Source organism: Neomonachus schauinslandi, chromosome X (assembly GCF_002201575.2).
Source record: "Neomonachus schauinslandi chromosome X, ASM220157v2, whole genome shotgun sequence".
In the NCBI taxonomy this organism is placed as follows: domain Eukaryota; kingdom Metazoa; phylum Chordata; class Mammalia; order Carnivora; family Phocidae; genus Neomonachus; species Neomonachus schauinslandi.
The window spans coordinates 111,138,363-111,149,853 of NC_058419.1; the positions used below are offsets into that span (position 1 = coordinate 111,138,363).

The 11,491-nt window shown below is 42.6% G+C and overlaps 1 protein-coding gene across 1 annotated transcript in view; it reads left to right on the forward strand.

The window, feature by feature from the left end:
* The window catches only part of MAP3K15 (mitogen-activated protein kinase kinase kinase 15), a 122,550-nt gene that overhangs the window by 10,138 nt on the left and 100,921 nt on the right, over window positions 1-11,491 (forward strand). The window contains exon 2 of the mRNA XM_021683941.2: window positions 11,164-11,303. Within this exon, the coding sequence (XP_021539616.1) occupies window positions 11,164-11,303 (140 nt within the window). The remainder of the gene's footprint in view (window positions 1-11,163; window positions 11,304-11,491) is intronic.

Sequence of the window (11,491 nt, forward strand, 5' to 3'; positions counted from 1 at the left end):
CCCCCCCCCCCCCCCACCTCCCCTCTGGTGACCAGCAGTGTGTTCTCTTAAGAGTCTGTTTCTTGGTTTGCCTCTCTCTCTTTTTATAAATGGAATAATACAATTTCCTTTTGTTGCCTCTGGCCCCTTTCACTGACCATTATGTCTGTGGAATTCCTCTCTGTTGTTAATACAGCAATAATTCGTTCGTTTTCATTTCTCCGCAGTATTTTGTTGTAAGCATACACCGCAGTTTGTTTTCTGTTGTTGAACAGTTGAGTAGTTCCAAGGTAGGAACGGTGCTGCTGCTAAGAATATTCTACTTTTTCTTTTCTTTTTTTTTTTTTAAAGATTTTATTTATTTATTTGACAGAGAAAGACACAGCGAGAGAGGGAACACAAGCAGGGGGAGTGGGAGAGGGAGAAGCAGACTCCCCTCCGAGCAGGGAGCCCAATGTGGGACTCGATCCAGGGACTCCAGGATCATGACCTGAGCCGAAGGCAGTCGCTTAACCAACTGAGCCACCCAGGCGCCCCAAATATTCTACTTTTTCAAAAACCAGAGCAAGCCCCCGAGAATGCAGCTCCGTTGGGATGGCATCCTCCCCCGCGGTGGCGCTTCGCCTGGATCCGGAACCTTGCGGCAGTCGCCGTTGCACCCAGCAAAGAAGCCAGTGCCGTTCGCGGTCCTTGCCCGTTCCAAGCACCTAGCCCCGGCCCCGGGCAACCATTACTCTCTTTTCTGTCTCTCTCGATGGGCTGATTCATGTCAGCGGCCTGATGTAACCTGCCTTGTAAGCCTGGCTTCCTCTCAGGTGCCTGGGTGGCTCAGATGGTTAAGCATCTGCCTTTGGCTCAGGTCATGATCCCAGGGTCCTGGGATCGAGTCCCGCATCGGGCTCCCTGCTCCTTGGGAGCCTGCTTCTCCCTCTGCCTCTCTCTCTCTCTCATGAATAAATACATAAAATCTTTAAAAAAAAAAAAAAAAAAAAAGACTGGCTTCCTCTCGCTCGTGTCCACGGTTCATCCGTGTGGCCGCACGTGTCTGGACTGTGTTCCCTTTGGGGGGTGGCAGGAAATTCTGCTGGATGGATATACCACGTTTTTATCCATCTGTGGATGGATTTGGGGGTGGTTTCTAATTTTGAAGAACACTGCAACTTTTTGTGTAGACATTTGCTTGCCTTTCTCTTGAGTATGTGCCTAGCCTAGGAGCGGGATTTCTAGATCCTGTGGTAACTCTCTGTTTAAGCTTCTTTTAAAAAAAAAAATTGTATTCTGATTAAAAAGCAGCTAATACAAAATCTCTCAGCCATTTCCAAATGAACCGTTCAGTAGCATTCAGTACATTTCACTTTGTTGTGCAACCAATCTCCAGAACTTGTCCATCTTAAAAAACTGAAATTCTCCACCCATTGAACAACTCCCAGTTTTCCTCTCCCCTCAGCCCCTGGCAGCCACCGTTGTGCTTTCTGTTTCTATGATTTGACTACCGGACATACTTCATGTCAGTGGAATCATACAGTATTTTTTTGTGACTGGCTTATTTCATTTAACGTCCTCGATGTTCATCCATGTTGCGGCATGTGTCCGAATTCCCTTGCTTTTTAAGGTTGAACAATCCATTGTAGGGATATACCATATTTTGTTTAGCTGTTTATCCATCAATGGACACTTGGGTTGCATCCACCTTATATTTAACCTTTTGAGGAACCGCTTTCGAAAAGGCTGTTGTCCAAAGCAGCTACACATTTTACATTCCCACCAGCAGCGTATGAGCATTCCAGTCACACCAAATCCTCATCATACTGGTTCTTGTCTGTTTATGGTAGCTGTCCTAGTGGGTTTAAAGTGGTAGCTCATGGTGGGTTTGATTCACATTTCCCTGGTGACGAAGGATGTTGACTGTCTTTTCATGTGTTTTTTGGCCATTTGTATATCTTCTTTGGAGAAATATCTGTGTGAACCCTTTGCCCGTTTTTTTAGTTATTTGTCCTCCTACTATTGAGTTGTAAAAATTCTTTATATGACCTGGAGACTGATCCCTTGTCATACATGATCAGCAAATTTTCTCTGCCATTCTGTGATATATCTTTGAACTTTCTTGATGCTGTCTCTAATGCACAAATTTTAATTTTGATGAAGTCCAATTTATTTCTTTTATCCCATCTACACTGTTTCCCCTAATTTTTTTTTTAGTTTCTTATTTATCCTTATAGTACTTCTTTATTTCCATTGTCAGCACACTGCAATCTGCAAGCCGGCCACCTTCATTTTGTAAATAAAGTTATATTGGAACACCTCCATCCATCTCTGTAATGGCAGAGACTGTGTAGCTCACAAAGCCAAAAATATTTATCTGGTCCTTTTTGGAAAAAGTGTGACCACTTGTGCTATGTAAATAAAAGCACATATGAATGTGCATTCTTATTCTCCCTTTCTTATTTAAAAGGTACCAGACCAATATACTGTTGTGCATCTTGCATTTTTCCATTAACAGTGGAGCCTGGACAATTTTCCCAATCAGAATATGGGAATCTTCCTTTTTCTTTTTTATAGCTGGATAGTACTTCGTTGGGTGGATGTATCTTGTTTATTTTACCAATCCCTTCTTAAAGGATACTTAGAATATATATCTAAATTATTATATATATCTATAGATATATAGATATATATATTATTTTTGGCTACTAAGCTGCAGTGAATAATTTTGTGTAGATTCTATGTAATATGTATATAGGTTTGTTTGTTCATTAGGTATCCCAGAGTGACATTTGTGTATTGAAGAACAAATGCACCTATAATTTTGTAGCTAGTCTCCTATTCCTATCTGTGGGTTATACCATTTTGTACCTTGTCCTTCTTTATGGCCAAACTGGTTGCCAATCTTTTGACTCTTGGTAATCTGATAGTTGAGAGATGGTATCTTAGTTTGAGCTTGTATTTCCCTTATTCTGCATGTAGTTGGGCATATTTCCCCCCCCCCCTTTTTTTTTTTCCTGAGCTGTTTATTCATGATCCTTCCCTGCGCTTTTCACCTATTGGTTTATGGGCCTTTGGAAGAGGGCCTTAATTTCTAGATGTTTCTATGTTTGAGCATAAAGTCTTTGTTTTCTCTCTATTGTTCAGATTGGATCATTTCTACTGAGCAGTCTTTAATTTCACTGACCCCTCTGTCATGTCCATTCTTCTTGTGAGCCATTCTGGTGAGTTTTCTATTTTGGTTATTATATTATTCATTCCTAAGATTTCCATTTGGTTCTTCTTTTTATTTGTTGAGACTTTTTTTTCCCATTCTTTTCAGAAGTGTCTGCCCTTACTTTTCGGAGGACTTTTATAATAATTGCTTTAAAGTCATTGTCAGGTAATTGTGATGTCTGTGTCCTCTTGTTATCGGAGTCCATTGATTGTCTTTTCCCATGTGAGTTGAAACGTTCCTGCGTCTTTGAAGTGATCCAAGTGATTTTGGATTGTACCCTGGATCTTTTGAAATCCTCTGATGAGATTCTAGGCCTTGCATATGTCCTATGGAGTCTGTTGGTATTTTTGCCTTAATGGGTGGTCAGCCTGGTTGGTTTAGGCTGCCAAGTTCAGTTTCAGTTGTGGTGCCCTTTGTGATTTCAAAGTCTTTTCAGTGCTGCTTGGCTTTGTACTTTGTGATTTACTGGGACTCCCCTTTTCGGTCCTGTGGCCAGAAGACCGGGGCTTTAGTTAACCCACTCTGCCTCACACTTCCCACAACTGCCCATGTTTGAGGCCAGGAATTCAGAGAGAGAAAAAAGCGGTGGGGATTCACCACCACCCTCCTTGGGACCACAGCTCCTCCAGTTAGAGCAGAAGATTCCACTGTCTCAGAGGTCCAGGCGCCTGTAGGCACCACTGCCCTGACGGTCTCACCTGATACTGCTGTGGGATCATAGGGGTCCTGGATGTGCAAGGGAAGAGAGAAAAGAGAAAAGTGGACAACTGCCTTCACTCTCAGCATTTGGAGGCCCCTTTGCTGCTTTCTGAGCCAGAAGTAGAGGGCCTCTCCTGGTGCTCTCTGCGTCGACGCCCAGCACCCATTTTTGGGGTTTCAGGCTGCCTTCAGTCCGAGCTAAGGGAGACTGGAGGGGAAACGGGGAACTTGATTTTGGTTTGGTGGTACTTCGGAATCGGGTCTTCTCCAATCTGCTTGCTTCCTTTTCATATTCTTAAATAGCTCTTCGATCCATTCTGCCTAGTTTTTACGGATGTGTTCAGGGAGAGACAGACTGGAATGTCTATTCCATCTGACTGAGAACCAGAACTTAAACTTGGACCATTACATTTTGAGATGTTTTGTCATGAAGCATTAGTAACCAGAATATAATATCTCTGCATCTTACTGATCAACTTACCACAAGCAAAAATATCCTCAAGGCCAGCTGTATTGTATCAGGCCAGTTCTGTCCATACCAGATGCTCTGTATGATTGTTAAAAGTTGGGAGCAAAAGCGGAATACATGAAACATGAGGCAATGGAAATGGTCGATATCATAAAGGCTCTTGATTGGTCTCCAGAGTAGTCCTCCAGTTATTTTGGTTGTGAGCCGGGAGCCAAGACCATTCTGATGTCTAGAATGACCCTTGGATGGTCATTGGATCTCACAAGGCTGATGCCGTAAGACTTGTTGGTTGGGTTTACTAAAAAAAGGTATCCTCTTTCCTGAGAATGAGAATCCTGCATTCAAAAGACTCGACCTTGTTAAGTAATTTTCATGAAGTCTGTGGCTAGCGAGGCATGCTTGATGGAAACCAGGAACTCTGGACATTGATTCTCAACCACCTAGGAAAAAGGGTACTGGTACATGGGAGAAAAAAACGAAATTAGGTGGGGTAAGGACGAAGGAAAAAGGCCCTGTATCCAGCAGTGAATTCCCACTGTCATCACCAAATGAACTCTGTGCCCCTCCGCAGGCTGTGGGGCGGACCTCACTCAGGAAGCTTTGAGCACAGAATGGGTGAAATCAGTGGTCCGGCCAGAAGTCCTGGCACCTAGAGTTGATCTTGAAGGAACAGCTGATTTCATTAAGTAAAAGGGGGGTGTTACTGTTGAAGTGGATGTAAAAGCCACAGGTCCTCTTGTGTTGACTGGCGGTCATTTTAATGAGACAATCAGAGAACAAATTAAGGAAGGCAGCGCTGTTTCCTACAATTGTGTCACTCTGACAGAAAAGCTCAGTGGTACCCCTTCACAGTTGGTGCTGTGTGGTCCCAGTACCTCAAGCTCTCCTCATCTCTGAAATCGCACACCTCTTGAAGGTGATGTATGCCACAGACCTTGCAGAAGAGAGAGTCGTTATCTGCTGGTCAGAAAAGGCTTTTAAGAACTATGTCTCCAAAAACTTTGCCGAAGGAAGTTAGGTCAAAGCAGATCCCTTTATAAAAGGGTGGAAGGAAGCTGAAGAGAACATTCAGGTGGTGAAGATGAAAATATTGAGGTGGTATATTTCGGGGCTGCCAGAGAACCCCGAGTTGGAGCTGTGACGGGCACCGTCATGGATGATGGCGCCAATACTGAGAGCACTTAAAGTGATGAACGCACCCTGGTGTGCAGTGGTCTTGTCCTCGTTAGCTGAAAGAGCAACATGAACATGTGCAAGCTAAGTGACTTAAGTCATGCTACGTTTTATGTGGCAAATGTTTCATTGTGAGTGCTCTAAAATTAAGCTCAGTGTGTCCATTCACCTCAGATCATAGTTTGCTTATATTTCACATATGTCTTTGAAAAAAACTGGTAGTGGACACATCTCAATCACACTTACAAAGGTATACACATTTTATTTTTTGGTCATTCTTTAAAAAAGATCCTGGAAAGCCAAAGATAGAGGGCCAGGTATAGGTTCCCGATGTCCCCACTCTCCTGCCCCCTGCCTTCCCCGTTGCAACGTGATACTTCAAGCACCTGGCACCCAGCCCCTGTCGATGTTGTATTTGGTAAGGATTTGTTGACTTCCTGACACTGAATTGGTAGGTTGCCTCCCCCTAATGGGATTGGAAAATTGGATTTAAAGTAGAAGTAGAAGGCGCTTCCTGTCTAGTAAATCTGGGCTCTGCTATTTTTAGGTAGCTTTTGGATAACTAATGTTGTCTAAGTCCAATCAGATTTTTTTAAATGTCTTTGGCAGTAAAGTTATTCTAAAATCTAGTTCATTTAGATACAACCAATCTTACCTTCGTTATTTCAGATTGCCTGGAATATATTTAAAAAGACTGGCATGAGCCAGTACAATCACAGAATTACTATTTGGTAAATCATTTACCATTATATCATTTTGTTGATGAATGCTTTGCTTTGGAAATCAGATGCTTTTAAACCACACTAGAAAATTACAGTTTTACTTACTACTTATAAAACATTGCACAAAAAGAATGTTTAAGTGTTCAAAAGTTTTTAATGAACTAAAATCCTATGTATCATTCATCTTGGTTTCATATTAGCATTCTTAAATTGTTTGAAGGGCACTTTGTTTTTAAATTCAGACACCTTCCTGCTAAGAGTAGATTTTTTTTTTTTTTTTTGATGTACAGATTATATTTGGACTACAGGGAGGCAGGGGCAAGTAATGTAAAATTCCTATCATTTTTCTTTGTTCCTTACTTCAAATCCTGATACTAATGGGGATATGTACATGTGTGCATGTATGTGTATATATGTACATACACACACATATATACTCCCCAATCCTTTTTCTCAGATTACTCAGCAGCCTGGTATTAAAAATTGTCCATTTCTACTGTTTTTCCATCCAGACTTTTTTTTTTATTCTTATGTTAATCCCCATACATTACATCATTAGTTTTAGATGAAGTGTTCCATGATTCATTGTTTGTGCATAACACCCAGTGCTCCATGCAGAATGTGCCCTCCTCAATACCCACCACCAGGCTAACCCATCTTCCCACCCCCCTCCCCTCTAGAACCCTGTTTGTTTTTCAGAGTCCATTGTCTCTCATGGTTCGTCTACCCCTCCGATTTCCCCCGCTTCATTCTTCCCCTCCTGCTACCTTCTTCTTTTTTTCTTAACATATATTGCATTATTTGTTTCAGAGGTACAGATCTGAGATTCAACAGTCTTGCACAATTCACAGCGCTCACCAGAGCACATACCCTCCCCAGTGTCTATCACCCAGTCACCCCCTCCCTCCCACCCCACTCCAGAGATAAGAGTAGATTTTAAGGGGAGCCTTGGCTTGTTACAAGTCCCTGTTGTGGTATCACTTCTTAAGCGTTGTTAAACCAAGACGGGTAAGGTGCATATATGTCCCCATCAAGAAGGATGGTTTATTGTATGCAGACTTTTCCCCAGAAGCTGACCTGTGTCCTTAGAAACTGAAAGGTAATGGTTGCTCGAGCATGGTCTGCATTTGCAAATGGAAATCTGCCTTTTACCTCTTTTTATCTGTGATCTGTTTGCCCAAGATTTAGCTGGATAAATCAACTGTTTTACCCCTGGTGGCTATGTTTCAGAAAGTGAGTCAGGAAGTTAGGAAACCTCACCTGGACACTTGGGAGCCGTGATTCTGTTGTGCCCTGGCTGTGAGACCTTGGGTGAATCTTTGGGCTTCATTTCCCCATCTACCAAGTAAAACCAGTACCTTCCCTGCCAGTATACCAGGGTGGTTCTGAAATTTAACCAAGATGTTTGTGGAACTACTTTGTAAATATCAAAGCAGGGGACTGTTGTGGTGATTGAAGCTTTTAGGTAACTTATGATCTCTTGAGGAAAAAAAAAAACAAACAACCCTGGATGCCTTGTATATAAAAATTCCAATGTGGTGTTTAATCATACTTAGCATTTATGAATCTAAATTAGTATCTTAGGAGTTGTAAAACTAAGCTGGTTGAATGTTATTGTGGTATAAATCCTCAGTGTAAACTTAGTCTAGTGGCCTGAGTGACAAATATCAGGTAAAAATGGCAGCTTTGGGTCTGAGACAGTTTTTCTATTGAACATGGCTTACTTGGAATTTTGAATGGCAATATCAATCTGCTCTGGGTTAATTAGGTACTGAAAAGTCTCTATTCCAACCCTTGGTGGAGCCACGGAGGGGCTCTTTAGTGCAGGTGGGGAGGCTAGAGTACAGGACCCGACACAGACCTCTGAGAAGGCAGAGGAAAGAAGGAACTCGTGTCACCGGATTAAATCGTCATCTCCTCAGCGACAAGCTACTCCCCTAAGTTGAAGGTTTCCGACAAAAATGGCCGACATAAGTTGGGGGCTTCTGTCCTCCATCCCTGTCCTCTGCCTCTTCCCATCACTCTGCTTTGTCTTCAGATTGCTTGCTTTCCTCAAGTAACTAATTGTAGCAGTCGCCATGGCCTTGGTGTTAGCGTGTGTTGCCGCTTCTTAATAGCATCGGTAGGAAACCCATGCTTTTTGATGTGAGTAGGTAGAGTCCAGGGAACGATCCCATAAGCAGAATGTCTGATTCATTCAGCTGCAGTGTGATTTTTGACTCTAAGCAAATGTCTGTGGGGAGCAGTTACCCATTGGAGATAACCACACTGGGTTGTAAAGGGTTTCTTCAGCATATTCATTCGTCCTTTCTTTCTTTCTTTTTTTTTTTTTTTTTAAAGATTTTTTATTTATTTGAGAGAGAGAGAGAGAGAGCATGAGAGGGGGGAGGGGCAGAGGGAGAAGCAGACTCCCCGCTGAGCAGGGAGCCCGATGCGGGACTCGATCCCAGGACTCCGGGATCATGACCTGAGCCGAAGGCAGTCGCTTAACCAACTGAGCCACCCAGGCGCCCTTCATTTGTCCTTTCTTGAGCAACAACCTCAAAAGGGTGAATTTGGGTATGATAGGCTCCTGTTTAAAACCCCTCATGATTATTTTTTTTTTAGAACTTTTAAGTGAGACATTGAGACTACATACAGTTATATTTTTTTAAGATTTTATTTATTTATTTTAGAGAACATGCAGGGTGGCATGGGCGGGGGGGTGGCAGAGGCAGAGGGGGAGGGAGAGAGAATCCCAAGCGGATTCTCTGCTGAGCACAGAGCCTAATGTGGGCTTGATTCCACGACCCTGAGATTACGACCTGAGCCGAAACCAAGAGTTGGACACTTAACCAACTGAGCCACCCAGGCGTCCACTATAGTGATTTTTTTTTCCTTTGCCTTCTCCGCTTTTAGCAGTATGTACTGAAATATTTGGAAATGAAATGAAATGATGTCTTGGATTTGCCAGCAGAGATGGAACAAGGCGGGCTTTGAGTTGAGAGATGTTGAGGGAAGTGAAGGGGCTATGGGGGTTTCATTATACTCTTCTACTTTTATATGTATTTGTATTTTTCCATGATAAAAAGTAAAATCTAAAAAACCACCCTACCATAGGTTTCCCATCGCCTTAAGATAGAGGCAGCCCTCTTAACATGGCCTTCAGACCCCTTCACCATCTGGCACCTATTAACCCTTCCAGGTTCATCTTCTGAAATTATTTGCAGTTGCCCTAACATACCCCATCTTACCTTTGGCCCTTTGCACTTGTTGTCTTCTCTTTCTTTCCCTTTCCATCACCTCACCCTCACACCAATTTGCCTGACTCTTCTGGACCTTCAGATCCCAGACAACATCACTTCCTGTGGGCCTTCCCTGATTGACCTCCACCCCAGTGTGGGTTGAGTACCCTCCTGCGGGTTCTCTGTCATGGTTCCCCCTCATTTCTGCCTTCCTGACTGATTCTAACCACCATTTCCTTCCTATCACTCTCATTGTATTATACACTTTTTTTTTTTTTTTTTTTTTTTTTGGAGGAAAGGGATTAGGCCTTGTTCTCGCTTCTATCTGTTGAACTCCACACAATGCCTGGCATATAGCAGGAAATCCATAAATTTGAAAACAAAAGGCCCGCCCAGGGCTTGTTGACGCTTGGCCTCAGGACTCCCAACACCTCCTGCACAGAGCCAGCGATTCCTGGTGCTGATGGGGCTACTGCCCACCTCCTTGTTTCTTCTTGCGCCCATTCACCTCACCTCTCTTCTGCGTCTTTGGGATATTCGGTGACTTCCTATGAGTCACAGCAGTGCAAGAGTAAGTCTTGGATGTTCTTTCCAGAATCTCTGCATGTGGTAGGGAAGGTCCAGTCAAACTTGGAGCTTTTATACTTTCAAAAATGACGAGTTTTGAACTGGTATCCAATATTACTAGGCTCATTTAAAAACTCTCCTTGTTGATGTGATATGTTGTTCCCCTGTTTGGAATAAGTCTCTGTGGGACATACCTCCAGGGGCATTTGATCTACATTCTCAAGCTGATGGTAGACATGTGAGCCAGAAGGAATGTTCATCATAGCAGTTTGAAATAGGAAAAAGAAAAAAAAAAACATGCATTTAGACAGGATGGATAAAGAAATTTCTGTCCAGTCCTCATATAATGGAATGTGGTGCTGAATTAGACCTAGACGTGCAAACTGGTGGTATCACACCAACCAACAGCAAGTCCAAGAATACATATGGTGTGGCACTATGTATATAAGGTTCAAAAACATACAGAACTAAACAATATACTGTTTACACACATGCATATATAAGTATATATGTGTATATATAACAAGCATATATAATATATGCATATCTAATCTATATTCTTGTGCATGCATGTACCTAATATACATGTGCGTATATATACATGTGCGTGCATATATATTTTTATATATACACATAAACATGCGGGGAACCGATAAATATGGAGATCAAGACAGGTGTTCTCTGAGCAGGAGGGAGGAGATGTGACTGGGAAGAGGCACATGAGACTCTGAGAATACAGATAATGTTCTATGTCTTGGGCTGCATGGCAGGAGCATTGTTTTACATTTCATTATACTTTATAATTTGTACATAAGCTAAGTATATTCTTTGGAGATGACATACTTCCTAATAAAGATAACAGTGAAACTAAATTAATCAGCAATTTTTAAGTGAGGCTACGTTCCCAGCACTTTGAGGAAGGAAGAGGTTTTTCTTGTTGCTTTTCTTCCACTGTTCCTGGGGTCATTTTAAGCCAAGGACTCATCACTTTCTGCTTTACCTAAGAGACTGTTGGTAGAAACACAAATTGCAGTAGTTCCCCATTGGTGATCAGCAGGAAGTAGATTCAGTAGACTGATCACCTCTCTTTCTCTCCCACACCGTGTCCTGTCCTGTCCTTGTTCATCTCAGATGTTGCCGTGGTGGACATGAGTGATGTCTCCAGACAGCCTTCACTCTTTTACCATCTGGGGGTCCGAGAAAGCTTTGACATGGCCAATAATGTGATCCTGTACCATGACACCGATGCGGACACTGCTCTTTCATTGAAGGTAAAGGGTATTGTTCATCTTCTTGTGAATACTTGGCTTTGGGAAAACGGTATTACACAGTCAGAGGAAATGTACATGGAGCGCAGGAGGTTGGAGAAAAAAAAAGATTTGCTTGTGCAACTCCTTCCTTCCTACTACAGCTTCTCGCTCACACAGATGACTTCCTGACCGCTGTGTGAGCCTACGTA